Source organism: Aquarana catesbeiana, unplaced genomic scaffold (assembly GCF_042186555.1).
Source record: "Aquarana catesbeiana isolate 2022-GZ unplaced genomic scaffold, ASM4218655v1 unanchor233, whole genome shotgun sequence".
Lineage (NCBI taxonomy): Eukaryota > Metazoa > Chordata > Amphibia > Anura > Ranidae > Aquarana > Aquarana catesbeiana.
Genome location: NW_027362661.1, coordinates 4,850,518 through 4,868,638, shown reverse-complemented (window position 1 = coordinate 4,868,638; position 18,121 = coordinate 4,850,518). Strand labels below are relative to the sequence as shown.

Here is an 18,121-nt window from a genome sequence, read left to right as displayed (position 1 = left end):
AACGCCACAGCAGATTTGCAAGGCAGCAGTATGGTCCAGTTTCACCACATTTGTGAATCACTACAGAGTGGATGTGGTATCGGCAAGTGAGCAGGCCTTTGGGCGAAAGGTTTTGCAAGCCATTGTCCCACCCTAAGTAGTAAGTGCTCTTCTAAACTCCCAATGTGGCTGTCCCGAAAGGCGGGGAGGGAAAATTGGAGTTACGCTTAAAGGTAACGTCTTTTCCAGTAGTCTTTCAGGACAGCCCTAATTACCCACCCAAATTTTTGGGGGGTCTTGAGGAAGACCTAAACGCAAGCACAATAGTAATATGTGATAGTATGTTATTAACGTGTTCTTGTGTCTCCCTAGCTAACCGGAGGTGCTCTAGAAAAAACTGAGGCTGGCAGGGGGAGGTGAAAATTTATGGGGGCTGGCGCAGTGTTTCCAAGGAAGAGGAGGAGCCAGGGTCTCTCAATGTGGCTGTCCTGAAAGACATTACCGGTAAGCGTAACTCCAATTTTTACAGAAATTGTTTTTTTTGGTTTTTTTTTGCCCGACACTTTGCTGCAATTCATTGTGGACCAGACCAATTTATATGCCCAGCAGCATATTGCCAACAACCCCCAATCATCATACTCCTGTCCGTTTGAGTGGAAGGATTTGACTCTGGAGGAGTTCAAAGTGTTTATGGGCCTCACCATAAACATTGGGTTTACAAAAAAAATGAGGGACATGCCTATTGGTCCACCAACCCCATCCACCACATGCCCATTTATTCTTCCGTAATGTCCAGTTCCCGATACGAGATAATTATGCGCTTCCTTCATTTCAGCGACAACACCCAGTGCCCTCCCCGCAATCATCCAATTTACGATAAGTTATAAAAAATTCGCCAACTTTGTGGAAAATAAAATGCGTTTTCATTTTTTTCCACATTTTCTAAAAACTTCTGGAAAAAAATATACCGTTCAAAAGACTTATTATGCCTCATAGATTATACATTGGGGTGTTTGCTTTCCAAAATGAAGTCCATTGTCCTGGTGCTCCAGGGCCTTCAAAAGTGTGAGAGGTCGTCATGAAATTAGATGTGTAATTTATGTCCCTAGAACACCTGACGGTGCTCCTTGCATGTTGGCCAGGCTGTGAAAAAGTCTCACGCATGTGGTATCACCATACTCAGGAGGAGTAGAAGAATGTGATTTGGTGTGTAGTTGCAAGTATGCATATACTGTGTGAGAGAACTAACCTGTTAATATGACAATTTTGTAAAAAAAAAACACACAAATCTTCAGTTTGCAAAGATTTGTGGGAAAAAATTGCAACTTAAAAAAACTCACCATGCGACCTACTAAATAACTTGGGATGTATACTTTCCAAAAAGGGGTCATTTGGGGGTATTTGTACTTTCCTGGCTTGTTAGTGTCTCAAGAAATAAGATAGGCCTTCAGTACATCAGGTGTGATCAATCATTGGCACCATAGCTTGTAGACTCTATAACTTTCACAAAGACCAAATAATATACACTGATTAGGGTTATTTTTACCAAAGATATGTAGCCGTATAAATTTTGGCCAAAATTTATGAAGAAAAATTCCTAATTTGCAAAATTTTATGACAGAAACAAAGAAAAAGGGATTTTTGCACCAAATTTTCAGTCTTTTTTTATTTATAGCACAAAAAATAAAAAACCCACTAGTGATTAAATACCACCAAAAGAAAGCTCTATTTATGTGAAAAAAAGACGCACATTTTATTTGGGTACAGTATTGCATGACTGAGTAATTGTCATTCAAAGTGTGAGAGCGCTGAAAGCTGAAAATTGGTCTGGGCAGGAAGGGGGTGAAAGTGTCCTATAGGCAAGTGGTTAAAAGACTGCATGCCTACTAAAAAATACCTTTGGGTGTTCACACTCCAAAATGGGGTCATTTTGTGGCTGTTACTACTGTCCTGGTTCTCCAAGGCCTCCAAAAATGTGATACGTAGTCAGGAAATTAGATGTGTAATTTATGCCCCTAAAACACCTGAAGGTGCTCCTTGGATTTTGGGCCCCTCTGTGTGGTTAGGCTGTGAAAAATTCTCACATGTGGTATCGCCATACTCATAAGGAGTAGCAGAATGTGTTTTGGGGTGTAATTCTAAGTATGTCCATGCTGTGTGTTAGAAATATCTTGTTTGACAACTTTGTGTAAAAAATAAAAATACATTTTAATTTTCTTTCCTGCATTTTCCAAAAACTTTTTGCAAAAAAATGACATTTTAAAAAACTCACTATGCCTTTCAGAAAATATGTCAGTGTTTACTTTCCAAAATTGGGTCATTTTATGGGTGTTTCTGTTGTCCTGGTATTTCAGGACCCCCAAAAATGTGTAGTTAGGAAATATGATGCGTTATTTATGCTCATTGAAAGCTCAATGGCGCTCCTTGGATTTTGGGTCCCTCTATACATCTAGGCTTTAAATTTATTTTGAGTTGCAATTATGAGAATGTCTATGCTGTGTCTGAGAAATAACAATGGAAACTTTTTTAAAAAAAAGGAAATTATTTTACATAAAATGTCCCCAAAATTTTCCAAAAACATTGTGCCAAAAAGTTACAACTTCAAAAAAACTCACAATACCTCTTACTAAACACCTTGGACTGTCTACTTTCCCTCCAAAAGAGGTCATTTGGGGGATATTTATACTGTCCTGACATTTTAGGACCTCAAGAAATAAGAAAGCCATCAGTATGTCAGGATTAAAAAAAAAAATTAAATCTATATCCCATAGTTTGTAGACTCTATAACTTTCCTACAGACTAAATCGTATACACTGATTTGGGCTGTTTTTAACACAGAAATATATCAGAATACATTTTGGCCCAAACTTATGAAGAAAGATTATTTATTTGCAAAATTGTATAACCAAAACTAAGATTTTTTTTTTTCAAAATTTCAGTATTTTTTTTATTTATATAGCAAAAGATTTAAAAAAAACAATGCATGTTAGATACCAACACAAGAAAATCATATCTGTCTAAAAAGAATAAAAATGTAATTTGGGTAATTGGCATTAAAAGTGTGAGAGCGCTGAAATCAGACAATTGGCCTGGGCAGGAAGGGGGTGAAGGTATCCCGTCCTGAGGTAGTTAAATGTACAGCAACCCTCCTATTACCCCCCCCCCCCCTCACATCCACATCCTATTATTGTGTGACCAATACCATCCAAATAATTCTTACTTTCATTTCCCAAAGTTATCCGTCTACAAGGAGACCTGTATAGATCAAATGACGGCACCAATGAGGATGGAGGAGGACCAGAGTCACATGACTGAGAAGATACTAAACCTCACCCTGGAGATCATCTACCTGCTGACCGGAGAGGTGAGGAGGATTCTGGGAGCTCACATGACATCACTCTTATCTCTATTAATAAAACACAGACCTGACCGGAGAGGTGAGGAGGATTCTGGGACTCTAACATGATATTCCTTTTGGTTCCTCAATACAGAGATTTCCTCTTGTGAAGTCAGGTGATCATATGACTATCACAGTGACTCCATGTGACTCCCTAAAACCTCAGAGACACAACATGCAGAAGATTCTAGAAGTCACCAAGAAGATGATGGAGCTGCTGACAGGAGAGGTGAGCGGTGCTGGGAATTCTGGGACATTATCCAGTAACAGACAAGGGATGTGTCTGTATGGTGACTGTATCATTGTGTGTGTCAGGTTCCTATAAGGTGTCAGGATGTCACTGTCTATTTCTCCATGGAGGAGTGGGAGTATTTAGAAGGACACAAGGATCTCTACAAGGACGTCATGATGGACAATCAACCACCCCTCACATCACCGGGTAAGAGGAGACTTTATTGTAAAGGAGAGAGCAGTACGGAGGGTCCACCTAGATCTCCCATCATCTGATAAACACACAGAAACAATGTTTCTTTATCGTACATCAGGGGACACAGAGCACCATAATAATGACTATGTGGGTTATACGCTTACCTTTAGGTGATTGGACATTGGCAACCAATAGTAAGACGGTTCCTCCCATATAACCCCTCCCATACCGGAAGGACCTCAATTTTTTCGCCAGTGTCTTGAAGGTGATGGTCATGGTTGTTGAAGCTCTTCAGTTTCTTCAAAAGAATGTCCCACTGAGGACGTTATAATCGGATCCATTCGGATGGCTTACTAAGCTAAAGTGGATGGTACCTGAACCTCGGTTCAAGAACGAGGTATTGCTTGTAATGTTTCCTATTTAGGCGCTGGACCTTTGTTAAAGTTGGTATTCCTGGTCAACCTTGCCCAAGGAAACCACAAAAGGTGCTTTACAGGTCCAGGGGTGTCGACCCCAATATATGGGGGACGCGGTCCCTGAAGGTCCTTAGAGGCGCTACCCGCCGTGATGGGGGAAGATTGGGCCTGGCAAGACAGGCCTGGTGCTTGGGATGGTGAGTACTCCCTTTTGGGTTTTTTTATTTATATATATATATATATATATATATATATATATATATATATATATATATATAATGTATTTCCCCTTTTTTGTTAAACTGCCAGAGTAAGCCTTGATCCTGTGTCCAGGGTTACAGAGGGCCAGTTGGCGCGCGTGAGTGCGCCGCCGGTGTGCGCGTGCGCCGCTACTGTCCACGCCACAGCGCCACGTGCGTCAGAACAGCGCATGCGGTAGGCGGGTCGCCGGCCGCTGATGCACGCGCTCGCTCCCATGCTAGTGCTTATAGGCATGGAGCTCCTGGCGTGCACATGGAGGAAGCAGAGCGAATGGTGGGCATGTGAGTCTGGTGGTCTTGGACATAATGGTGACAGGTTAAAGACTGGTTGTAGTTTGTGGGGAGTACTCCTTTGTTGTTTCTCGTGTGTAAGCAATGTCTTCCAGAAAAAGGGGAACAGGGAACAAGGCAAGCCCAGGGGTAAGAGTCCCTCCACAAAAAGCAGGAGACCAACCCCATGCTGATGCAGCCTCAGTCTCTACTGAGGGACCTGCGGCTTCTGACCTGGCTGAGCCATTGCATTTGTCAGGCATAGTGGCCACTACCAATGTACCTGCCTCGGCTTATGTTACAAAGCATGATTTGGCATCTGCCTTAGCGGGCTGGCATGATTGCATCTGTAACACAAGGGGGAAGGAAGCGTAATAGATCTCCCTCCCCTGAGCCTGGGCCAAGTGGAGAGTCACTACAGCCCCAGGACTCTTATAGCCAGATGGGTCCAGGTAACCTGGAACCAGAATGGGCAGAGGATCCGGAGGAGTTGGTCATGAAGGACCAAGAGGTAGGAGAGGCTGAAGATTCCTCAGCTGAGGAATCTGGCTCTGAAGAGCCAATTTCAGCCTCCCATTCTCAGAAATTGTTTATCCAATCTCTAATGGAGATGGTACGAATTGGGTTTAAGTTACTCCCGGTTCAGGAGTCTGCACTCTCCTCTTCTACTCTGGGATCTTTGCGGCCTAAACAAATTTCCCAAGCTATTCCCTTGCATCCGTTACTGGAGCAGGTGATTTATGCGGACTGGGAGCATCCTGACAGGATATACTTACCTCCAAAAAGGTTTTCTGTTTTATACCCTATGGAGAAGAAGTTCAGGAAGAAATGGAGCACACCTTTGGTAGACGCTGCCATATCTTCTGTGAATAAAAATTTAACCTGTCCAGTGGATAATGCCCAGGTTTTCAAGGATCCGGCTGATAAAAAGCTAGAGTCCTTATCGAAGGTCTCCTTCTCGGTTGCCAGTGCAGCAGTTCAGCCTGCTATTGCAGCTATTGGGATTTGTCAATCTCTAAAGGATCACTTTAAGAGGATAGTAAAAAACATACCTTGCCAGGAGGAATCTGCTGAGGAGCTATCAGAGATACCTCATGCCTTGTGTTTTGCGGTAGACGCTTTAATAGACTCAATCCAACAGATGTCTCGTTTTGCGTTATTATCAGTTCATATGCGCCGAGTATTGTGGCTAAAGAACTGGTCTGCTGAGACACCATGTAAAAGGCTACTTGCTGCTTTTCCATTTCATGGAGAACGCCTGTTTGGCGAGGATCTGAATAAATATATCCAAAAGATCTCTGGAGGAAAGAGCGCTCTGCTTCCTATTAAAAAGAAGGGGAAGCAGCCTTCTTATAAAATTCCTAATCCCCCAGGGCCTGGTGCCTCTTCCCCTAAGCGGTATCAACGGCCTCAGCCGTCTGGGTTTAAAAGACCACAGGGTCAGAAAAATCCCTGAATCCAAAAGCCACCAAAGCCCGACTCCAAGTCTACTTTGTGAAGGGGAGCCCCCGCTCTCACGGGTGGGGGGCAGGCTTCGGCTGTTTGGGGAGGCCTGGGAAGAACTGGTTCAAGACAGATGGGTCATTTCCACTGTAAAATACGGGTACAGAACAGAGTTTCGGGAGGTTCCCCTGAACCGTTTTCTACACTCAAGGGTCCTGGCGGATCCAGAGAAAAGAAGATGCCTATTCCTAGCTTTACACCATCTGCTGATGCAGGGAGTAATTGTAAAGGTCCCTCACGAGGAAAGATTCAAGGGGTTTTACTCAAACCTATTCACCGTGTGCCAAAATCAAATGGGGAAGTAAGGCCCATTTTGGACCTCAAGGCTCTCAACTTCTTTGTAGACTTCTGATCCTTCTGCATGGAGTCGGTTCGTTCAGTAATAAGGTCCCTGAGAAAGGGAGACTATTTAGCGTCCATAGATATCAAGGACGTGTACCTTCATGTGCCGATCTTCGGTCCACACCAAAGGTTCTTACGCTTCGCTGTAGAGGGCAGTCATTTCCAATTTGTGGCACTACCCTTCGGTCTGGCCACGGCCCCCAGGGTCTTTACAAAGATTCTGGCCCCAGTGTTGGCTTCCCTAAGACCTCAAGGAGTTTCCGTAATAGGATATCTGGACGATCTACTTCTAAAGGAAAGCTCTCGCCCTATACTAGTTCTAAACGTGTCAAGAACAGTACGGGTTTTACAACGCCTAGGTTGGATGCTAAATTTGGACAAGTCAGCTCTTTGTCCGACCCAAGCCTTGGTGTATCTGGGTCTGGTCTTGGATACCGCCAAAGAAAGAGTGTTTCTTCCGCCCTTAAAGGTCGCCTCCATAGTGGAACTTGTACAGAAGGTGAAAAAAGAACTAACACCCTCTGTTCGGCTGTGCATGAGGTTATTGGGCAAGATGGTGTCTTCTTTCAGCACAGTGCCATATGCACAGTTCAACTCCAGAGTGTTCCAGAACAGTATCCTGAAAGCCTGGGACAAGTCTGCTCGAACCTTGGATCAACCTATGGTTCTATCTCCACAGGTTCTATGGAACCTCTCTTGGTGGTTAAGAACCAGCAACTTAAAAAGAGGGAAGTCTTTCCCACCAGTGGCCTGGAAAGTGGTAACCATGGACGCCAGTCTTCTCGGCTGGGGAGCAGTCCTAGAGGAAGCATCTGTTCAGGGAATATGGTCCCAGACAGAAAAGACTCTGCCCATCAATCTATTGGAGATCCGGGCAGCTCGTCTGGCCCTGCGATTCTGGACGTCCAGATTGCGGAGTTTTCCTGTCAGAGTTCAGTCCGACAACTCCACAGTAGTGGCGTATATCAACCACGAGGGAGGTACCAGGAGTAGGGCAGCCCAAAGAGAGGCATATCATATACTGACCTGGGCAGAAAAACATGTGCCGTTTCTGTCGGCAGTGTTTATCCCGGGGGTGGACAATAGGCAGGCGGATTTCCTGAGTCGCCAGAAATTGTTACCAGGGGAATGGTCCCTGCATCCCGAGGTTTTTGTACAGATCTGCCAATACTGGGGGACCCCAGATGTGGATCTGCTGGCATCCAGATTTAATGCCAAACTGGACAGGTTTGTATCCAGGACCAAGGATCCGCTTGCTGTCAGGATAGACGCATTATTGGTTCCTTGGGATCAGTATTCTCTGATATATGCCTTTCCTCCGATCCAGATTCTGCCGCACTTACTACGCAGAATACGGGAGGAATGGAAGCCGGTGATCTTGGTGGCCCAGGAGATCATGGTACTCGGAGATTGTGAAGTTGGCAGTAGGGGACCCGTTGGTTCTTCCTTGCCGCCCAGACCTGTTGTCTCAAGGGCCCATATTCCATCCTTCTTTACGGTTGCTGAATTTGATGGCCTGGCTATTGAGACCAGACTATTGAAAGACCGTGGTATTATGGGTTCAGTCTTGTCCACTTTGATAAATGCTAGAAAGTCAGTTTCTAGAGCTATCTATTACAGAGTATGGAAGTCATACATTTCTTGGTGTGAGAAAAGGAAATGGAACCCTCGTAGGTATACGATTGGAAGAGTTCTCGCCTTTCTCCAAACAGGAGTAGACTTGCAGCTTGCTTTAGGGACAATTAAGGGACAGATTTCGGCCTTATCGTTTTTTTTTCCAGAGACCAATTGCATCCCATTCTTTGGTGCGAACCTTTGTCAAGGGTGTAACGCACCTGAGGCCACCGCTTAAACCACCTTTATGTCCTTGGGACCTAAATTTGGTACTTTCAGCCTTACAGAGTCAGCCCTTTGAACCTATTAGGCATATTCCTTTTGTCCTATTGACCAGGAAATTAGTTTTCTTAGTGGCTATTACATCGGCTAGAAGGGTGTCAGAATTGGCCGCCCTTTCATGCAAAGAACCTTTTATGGTTCTTCATCAGGACAGAGTGGTCTCGCGTCCTCATCCGGATTTTCTACCGAAGGTAGTTTCCAAATTTCATTTGAATCAGGATATCATTTTACCTTCCCTTTTTCCAAAACCTAAGACTAGGGAGGAAAGGTCGCTTCACTCACTGGATGTGGTGAGAGCGATAAAGGTTTACTTGGAAATGTCAGCTCCCTTTCGGAAAACTGACTGTTTTTTTGTCTTGCCTGAGGGTCCTAAAAGAGGACAGCCGGCAACAAGTTCATCTATATCCAGGTGGATTCGCCAGACTATTGTCCAGGCGTATGGATTAAAGCGCAGGGTTCCACCCCAGGATTTAAGAGCACACTCCACTAGAGGGGTTAGTGCATCATGGGCAGTACGCCAGCAGGTGTCTATGGCTCAGGTTTGCAAAGCAGCCGTTTGGTCTTCAGTTCATACGTCCACCAGGTTTTACCAGGTGGATGTGAGATCTCAAAATGAGAAATGTTTTTGGCCACAGCGTGTTGCAGGCTGCTTTATAATCTCAGGCCCGTTGGGCTTAGGGATAATGTGTTCCCCTCCCTCAGATGCATTGCTTTAGGACATCCCACATTCATTATTATGGTGCTCTGTGCCCCGTGATGTACGATAAAGAAAGACGGATTTTTAAAACGGCTTACCTGTAAAATCCTTTTCTTGGAGTACATCATGGGACACAGAGGTCCCTCCCCTCTTTCTGGGATCATCATTGCTTGCTACAAAACTGAGGTCCTTCCAGTATGGGAGGGGTTATATAGGAGGAACCGCCTTACTATTGGTTGCCAGTGTCCAATCACCTAAAGGTAAGCATATAACCCACATAGTCATTATTATGGCGCTCTGTGTCCCGGGATTTTACAGGTAAGCTGTTTTAAAAACCTGTCTATTCAGTCAGTTTGTGTGTTTCCAACAGATGGATCCAGTAATCTGAGCCCACCAGAAAGATGTCCCCATCCTCTGTATTCCCACGATTCCACACAGGAAGGTCACACCATCCCTCACCATCATCAGGTAGATGATTGACAAGTATTAGCAGTTATGATTTATACACAGCACGTTTGTTGCATTGAATGTTTATTATATATTGCAGAGTGAAAACATTGGAGGTTATAATATTGATGTTAAAGAAGAGTATAAAGAGGAGGATGAGGAGTATGGAGTGATGGAGGAGTTTTCAGAAGGACACAAGGATATGATGGAGCCACCTAATACCAGGAACCCACCAGAGAGATGTCCCCATCCTCTGTATTCCCAAGATTCCACACAGGAAGATCACACCATCCCTCACTGTTACAAGGTTGGTGGGACAGAGTTTATAAAACACAGACTCATGGAGACGATGTTTGGATTTTTTTATGTGATGTCACAATAATAAAGCTTATATCTTACAGATGATATTTTCTCTCATTTTCTTTATTTAGAGTGGAGATCCAATCGATATAGAATTTGAGGTTAAAGCAGAAGAAGAAGAGAGGTATGTGAGGGATGATCAGCAGTCTATGGAGGAGGATGGAATAACGGGGACATTTATAGAGGAGGACACTCCTACAGAGATCAGCACAGGTGGGTCATTAACACTAAATACATTCCTCCACCCATACTGCTCACTGATTGGTCCAGAGTAGGGCAACAACTTGGTGATTACAGCCAATAATACCCTGGTCACTTTCCTGAGCTGTGTTCCCCAACCTGTATTTCTATGGGATAATCTTCCTTCTCTGTGATGCAGACATAATTTATGTATCTAGACTGGATTTATGGAGATTGTGGGGTTCAGCTGGAAGCAAAATGTTCATTTTCACCATAAGTGTTGCTCTACCTAGGCATCTGGGGCAGGCCTCTTGGGTATTGTGTCCCATACCCAGGTCTAGCAAAATCTCTGACAGAACAATTCTCCCAGGGTTACTTACTCTGTTGTCTGCTGGCTGTGCCAGGTGGAGGGATATGTCTGTATAGTCTCAGACCCAAGTCACTGAGTGCAGTCTCAGGAGATGGGAGGCAGCGGTGTGGGACCTCTGCAACTTGTCTCATGTAAACATTTAATCTTCCACTGATTACTGAATACCAATATTGTGGGTCCTGACCCTTACACTGTATAATTTATAATGTACATTACATGCTTCTGACCCCTGCACTATATACTCTATGTTGTACATTACATCATTCTGATACTATATAGTCCTATCTGTTGTATCTTATACAATATGTTGTACATTACATAGTCCTGACTTCTGCTCTCTCCCCTCTACCCACTGCTATATATAAACATAATATGTATTCTGTTTTATTACACCCATTTTCTATCTGATGATTTGATTGGAGCACAGACTTTTTCATGTTGATAATAATGTGATAACATCCTCAAACTTTGGAACCTTAAACAGAAAGCGATAATGAGGGAGGAGTCAATAACCCAATGATGGTGGTCTTCAGGATCAGTCCAGTCTTCATCTTGGTTGTTCTCCCCCCATCCTCACTCCCTGACCTCTGGTGGGGCTCAGCCCCGCTGTTATTTATGACTAAATCATGGACTAAATAAAGAAGGGCAGGACTTCTTGTGTTGGGAAGATGGCAATGAGTGATAGAGGGGGTGGGGACACTCGTCCTATAATCCCCTCACCACTGTCACTCCTATAAAATACAGTTCTCGTTGTTTCCTCACTCTGACTAAGGTCCATGAATAAAGACATGAACTGGTAGGAGATCAGAGGACCCATTTACTAGTTACCTTGGGGGGGGATTGTACGATCCTCAGAGACAAAGCTGCCTAATGTGGGCGGAGTCCTGGTTTAGGGGAACCAATCTGCTCATGTCTAGTAATAGATTAAAAAGATGGGAAACCCCCTAACGGGGCTTTAATGCAGCCAATAACGTGATGTAACACAATACAAGACGGGTAGATGATCGAGGGTATTTTTATTGGTACAAAAAATATATATAAATACTGACATTAAAAGTCAGGACATGAACTGGAGTACAAAAATGATAAAAAAAAATACCAGTGACAGGGGGCAATGTACAGTAAAATGAACCATAGGCAACAGAGATGCAATAGCACAAGGTCTTAAATGTAGAATTCTGACGCGTTTCGACCCCAGTGGGTCTTCTTCAGAGGATAAATATATAACAACTGTAAAGATGTAAACATGCATCAAAAAATCTTTCAAAACAAGAGAAAGGAAGAAAAGAAAAATATATATATATGCATAAATGAGTCCATATATTACATCATTACCAGTCACGGTGCACTCAGTGGTTGTAAATAGCCATGGCATGGAGGACTTGCCCTCTTGTATATCCTTAGCTTCCCAGCAGGCAGGCCAGTCCCATGGGGAGCAAATATCGCATACGCATGCCTTACGAGGGATCACACACTAGATAACCCCCAAGAGTTGGAGGAGAGGAGGGGCATGCACTGCACCTGCGGTGAAGTAACAAAAATACTAAATAAAGGATTAAAAAAAAAATCCTAAGGGCAAAGAGGAGGATATCATGTTACAGTTGCTTTTGAGGTATCTGACAAGCATGGAATGAGAGTGGGTCCATAAAGAAGAACATAAAAATGAATATAAAAAAAAAGGAACGTGAGGAGATGGGGTGAAGGAAAAGATGGGAAGGAATGGTAGGGGAAGGAAAGAGGGGGGTGGGACGAAACGGGAAAAGGAGAGGAAGGGAGGGGAGAGGAGGGAACAGGGAAGAAGGAAAAGGGGGAAGGGAAGGGAAAAAAGGGAGGAGAAGAAGCCACAGGAAAAGGGGACAAGGGAGGTAAAAAGGGAGGGAAAGGACGGTGAGGAATCATAAGTGACTAGGGGAGAGGGGGAAAAAAGAAAGAAACGTACAACAAGAATGACAGAAGCAAGGACATAGACAACAAGGGATATGGACTGACTCCCATCGTGAACGTCAAAATCCTAGAGGGTAATGGCAATAAAGTGTATGTGCATAATGATGAAAATCCAAATAATCAAACGTGTAAGAAGGGCCCAGCAAAGGGCCGGGGGGAACGGGGGTGGGGAGCAAAGGTGAGCATGTGAGGTGGTGAAAAAGAGACAAAAGAAAACAAGCAAAACCAAACAATGCCTTGAGAACTATAAAAGGTGCAGTATGAGTGACACATAGTGAATACAGAAAAAGTTACCTTGGATGTAAAGCACAATCGATCAAATCAAAAAGCAAAGTGATCGGGATTCTGAAATATTGTAAGTGTAAGAAATTTAAAAAATGGTTGTTAAAGGTAAAAAGGATGAGATAAGCATGATGTGAAACCGCACATCAGAGGGACAGTCGAGAGATATATGAATTCTTACCGGTCAGTCTGTAATGCTGCAGCACAGGAGCGTCCGGTGGGACCAAAGAGTACCACTGAACCTCCCAAGCTGCCAAGGTGATTTATAGGGAAACTAATTGCCCAGAAATAGCACAGGTGCAGGCCCTTATCCCCTCCCATATCCATTCCCCCAATAGGGAGAGAGCGACGCAATGACGGCGCTCAATGTGTGACCCCCCCCCCCGGCGTTCCGGAGGAGTATTCCTCCCGGGTCCACCGTCACTTCCGCCGCAACTGCGCAGGCGCCGCGACGTCACACGCGCGCGTGAGCAAGTTAACGGCGTCCGGTAGAGATCCGGAATGCCACTGGCAGGGAGAAGGACAGCGTCCAGCCCAGGTGCTGCCACCTGGTGGGCGCTTTGGGAGACGCAGGGCCCTTGCGTCTCCCCACCCTGCCAGGAAGGCATGAGTAACACGGTTCTACCCCCCAAAAGGAAGAGGATGTGGACGGCCAAGGGCAATAACCAAATGGTATCTAAACCAGGGAAAAGGGAAGAGAGGGGAAATCCATGGGGATTATTACCAGACCATAGCTAAATAATACAAAATAAATATAAAATATAAAAGATCATATGCTGACTATGGTATATATACAATTTACGAAGCCATCGTCAAGGTACAAATAATTAAATATGCTGACAAAACATAACACAATAAAGAAAAATAAAGAAAAAACTGTGAACTGGCTTTCGTGCAAGGCAAGATCCCTATAAGATCAAAATAATGTATACTAAGTGAAGTTGCAAGTTCCTATACATTATGCCGATAAAGCTAGGAAATACAAAATCGCGTAGTTGGAAGTATTATATATAGCCAGGTGGAATTACTGACAAATAGGGTAAAGCAAGGCAGGAACTAATGAGTAGAGTGTTATATAGGGGGCATAGTTGGAATCGATTTTCTAGTCCCCCATACCAACCTATCGCCAGGAAGGTTGTAGTATATGGAAACAGCATCAAATTAGATGATGGTATTAGAGAGACATTGTGGTCAATTTGCATGACACCATAAGGAGAAATGGGGGTCGTGCATTACTGCATCCAATATGGAGATAAATTTCAAAATAAGATATAAAAGTTGCTTCTTTGTCATGTCTAGTAATAATCTTTTTATCTCTATTTTAGTAGATGGACGGGAGATGAGGAAAACCTCAGAGGATTGTCTCACTTTGTCTCCAGACTGTAAAGTAGAAGATGAGGACATCACACAGTATAGTCCAGGAGAAAACCCGACTACCTCAAATGTCCATCCGGCACCACACAGTGTAGATGGACCATCGTATTCCTCTTATCCTGAGGAACCTCAGACTGTGAGGGACGGTGCCGTCCTTCCAACAGATAAGAGGTTTCCCTGTACTGAGTGCGGGAAGTGTTTCCGTTGTGAAACCAATCTTAATGTGCATAAAAGATCTCACACAGGAGAGAAGCCATATTCCTGTCCTGAGTGTGGGAAATGTTTTGTACAAAAATCACATCTTGTCACACATCAGAGATCTCACAGGGGGGCAAAGTCATATTCCTGTACTGAGTGTGTGAAATGTTTTTCACATAAGTCTCATCTTTACATACATCAAAGATCTCACACAGGGGAGAAGCCGTATTTATGTGCTGAGTGCGGGAAATGTTTCCCTTTAAAATCCAATCTTAGTGTGCATAAGAGATCTCACACAGGAGAGAAGCCGTATTCTTGTACTGCATGTGGGAAATGTTTCTTAGTGAAGTCCCATCTTTACACACATCAGAGATCTCACACGGGGGAGAAGCCATATTCTTGTCCTGAGTGTGGGAAATGTTTTTCACAGAAAATCAATCTTTACACACATCAGAGATCTCACACGGGGGAGAAGCCATATTCCTGTCCTGAGTGTGGGAAATGTTTTTCACAGAAGTCCAATCTTGACAAACATCAGGAATCTCACACGGGGGAGAAGTCGCATTCCTGTCCTGAGTGCGGGAAATGTTTTTCACAGAAGTCTAGTCTTTACACACATCAGAGATCTCACACGGGGGAGAAGCCGTATTCCTGTCCTGAGTGCGGGAAATGTTTTTCACGGAAGGGCGATCTTTACAAACATCAGACATCTCACATGGGGGAGAAGCTGCATTCGTGTCCTGAGTGCGGGAAATGTTTTTCACAGAAGTCCAGTCTTTACACACATCAGAGATTACACACGGGGGAGAAGCCGCATTACTGTCCTGAGTGCGGGAAATGTTTTTCAGACAAGTCCAATCTTTACAGACATCAGAGATCTCACACGGGAGAGAAGCCACTTTCCTGTCCTGAGTGAGGGAATTGTTCCTCACTGAAGTCCTGTCTTCCTGTACATCAGGGATCCCACACAACCCTCGAGGTGTATTAGTGCCTTAAGTGCGGGAAATGTCTTCTATATGAATGTTGCTGGACATCACAGCTCTCATATGGGGAAGAAGCACACCCTGATATACACCTCAGATATACTCCATGGCTGATCTTCATCATGTAAGAAACAGTTCCAGGGGTGTGGACATTTTTTGAAAAAACTACTTGTCCAAGGGACTAAATCGGGGTCCCAATCTCCTCGTCCCTTATGACAATCTCCTTATCCCTCATCTACCAGAGAGCTCAGCAGCGGTGTGGGAGTTAATTGAAAACTACAAACTGACATTGGCAAAGGACAGAACTCTGTGAATGAATAGCACGGCCGCGCTCTTTTCATAAAGTGACAGCCGGTATGGGGAACTTCTCCCCGCACTACTGTCACACAGAGGACTCGGATTGCTGAGCCGCTGCAGGAACAGGAACCTTTAACATCTTCCCGAAGGTGAACGTTTCCTTTAACCCTTTCATTGCCAGAGCTGTTTTTGCGGTTTTTTTGGCCACGTTTAACCCCTTCAATACCGGACACTTTCACCCCCTTCCTGCCCAGGCCAATTTTCAGCACTGAAGTGACACAAAAAGGAGGGGAACACCTTAAGTTCATCCAAAGTAGGTTTGGGGTACAGTCAGGATCAAATGACCGGCCTATAATTGCCTGCCTGAATAATTGTACCCTTTATACCACTAGTCCATTGTTGATTGGAATGACCGTAAATGATCAACAATCAAAAATGGAATGAATCGGTGGCCACCAAAACTTTGTAGAACCTTTGTCCTATTTTTAATTTATGGTTTTTGGATAGATGTACTGTTTTAATGGGGATAATCAATAAAGATAATTAGGTAAATACCCATATGTTCTTGAGTGGACTGTCTTTTGGAGGTTCTTCCCTCCTTCTTTTTCTCAATTTTCAGCACTATTACACTTTGAATGACAATTGCGCGGTCATGTAACACTGTACTTATATGACATATTTACCTTTTTTTCCCCCGCAAATAGAGATTTCTTTTGGTGGTATTTGATCATCGCTGGGGTTTTTATTTTTTTTTTGCGACAAATAAAAATAGACATAAAAATGTAAGTAAGTATAGTAAGTTTTCTCCTTCACTGATGAGGAGGCACTAATATGCAGCACTAATGGGTGACACTGATAGATGGCACTGATGAGGAGGTACTGACAAGCATCCCTGATTGGCATCACTGGCGGGCACTGCTGGACATCACTGGCGATCATCGCTGATGGACCTGTACTGATAATCAATGCTGAATATCAGTGCAGATCCCCCCTGTCAGGAGAGACGTTGATCTGTTCTCCTCTACTCGCACCTTGTCAGCATGAATAAAGGAAAGCTGATAACCGGCACTTCCTGGTTACCATGTGATGAGCTTTGATTGGACACAGCTGATTACATAGTAAAGAGCCTACGTCATAGGCTCTTTACCGAGATTGGAGCGACACACCTCAACACCGTCATTCTGCTATTGCCTGGGTGGGAAGGAGTTAAAAAATCATTTTAGGCCTGAAGATTATATAAAACCCCCAAAACATGATATATTTTCTGAAAGCAGACACCCTAAAGAATGAATTAGTGGTAGTTCAAATTTTTTATGTCACACGATAGTATGGCAAAAGTCTAGGAAACACAACATTTTAGTAAAAAACACACTAAAGTTTATTTTAGGGGGCACAAAAACACAATAACTTACCCAATTTTTTGGTTAAATATAAAAGTCGAGGTTGCAACGAGTAAATAGATACCAAACATATCAAACCTTAAATTTGTGTGTGCCTCTGAAATGGTGACAAACTTCAGTACCCTATATTTTCTATAGGTGACGCCTTAAAAGCCCCCTATAAGTCATCAGTTTGGTGTCACGGAGGAGGTCTGGTGATAGAATTATCGCTCTCATTCCGGTGTGCGCCGCGATACGTAACCTGTGTATCGCAATCAACGTTTTCAGGCATAAGCGCCCCAATATGTGAGTTTATGTTTGTACGTACGTGTAAATTTAATTTTGTACAATTAAAACACATTTACTTAACTTTTTTTTATCACATAGGGGACAAAAAGTGACAGGTTCTATTTAATGAGATATCCAGGGTCTAAAAGACCCCCAATGTCTACCCTGTTCTCCACTGAATGTAATGTAATACAGATCACACTACATTATATTTTTTCCCGGCCTTGATAGTCGGGGAAACTGTCACCAGGGACCCGGAAGTGATGTCATACATGTCTCTTCCGGGTCAGGAACAAGTAGGGGAGGAGAACGGATGTGTGTCCTCTCTCCTCCCTCCCCTCTACCCATCATCACCCGCTATGCTGGTCCCGGGTCCCAGATGGGTAAGAGGAGCCCGGGATACATAGTGGGTGTGTGTTGGGTGGGAGCACTTTACCGGGGGGTGTGGAAACATTCGCTCAGCCACCCAAATGCTTCCAGCCAACAAGTAAACCTGCTCCTTGCTTGCCCACAGCCAGGGCCAAATGTTAAAAGAAAACCTACCTGTCCGGCCCTCAGAACTGCATGTCCCGGGTGTCAGGCAACAGGAATTGTACATCCCTGAGTTCATAAGGAGATCAGAGATCACCAAAGACATGGATGAAGTGTTGTACCGTGTTGGCCATTGATAGCCCGAGAAAAATAAAAATGAAGTCATTACCTTTCTTTGGCTGAGTACATTTTGTGATGTAAGCTTTCACAAACACTTAGAGGTTTTTTTTTTTTCTTTTTTCAATTAGTTGATCGATTATGAACGGCATTCACCCAGCTGTGATGAATATTGGATGTACTT

At 43.9% G+C, this 18,121-nt stretch overlaps 1 protein-coding gene across 1 annotated transcript in view; it reads left to right on the top strand.

Annotated features, from left to right (window-relative positions):
• The window catches only part of LOC141121852 (uncharacterized), a 52,572-nt gene that overhangs the window by 7,325 nt on the left and 27,126 nt on the right, over positions 1-18,121 (top strand). Inside the window, 6 exon segments of the mRNA XM_073611597.1 lie at positions 3,215-3,343; positions 3,471-3,605; positions 3,692-3,815; positions 9,558-9,655; positions 9,735-9,941; positions 10,066-10,207. Coding sequence (XP_073467698.1) covers positions 3,248-3,343; positions 3,471-3,605; positions 3,692-3,815; positions 9,558-9,655; positions 9,735-9,941; positions 10,066-10,207 — 802 coding nt within the window. The 5' untranslated portion in view covers positions 3,215-3,247.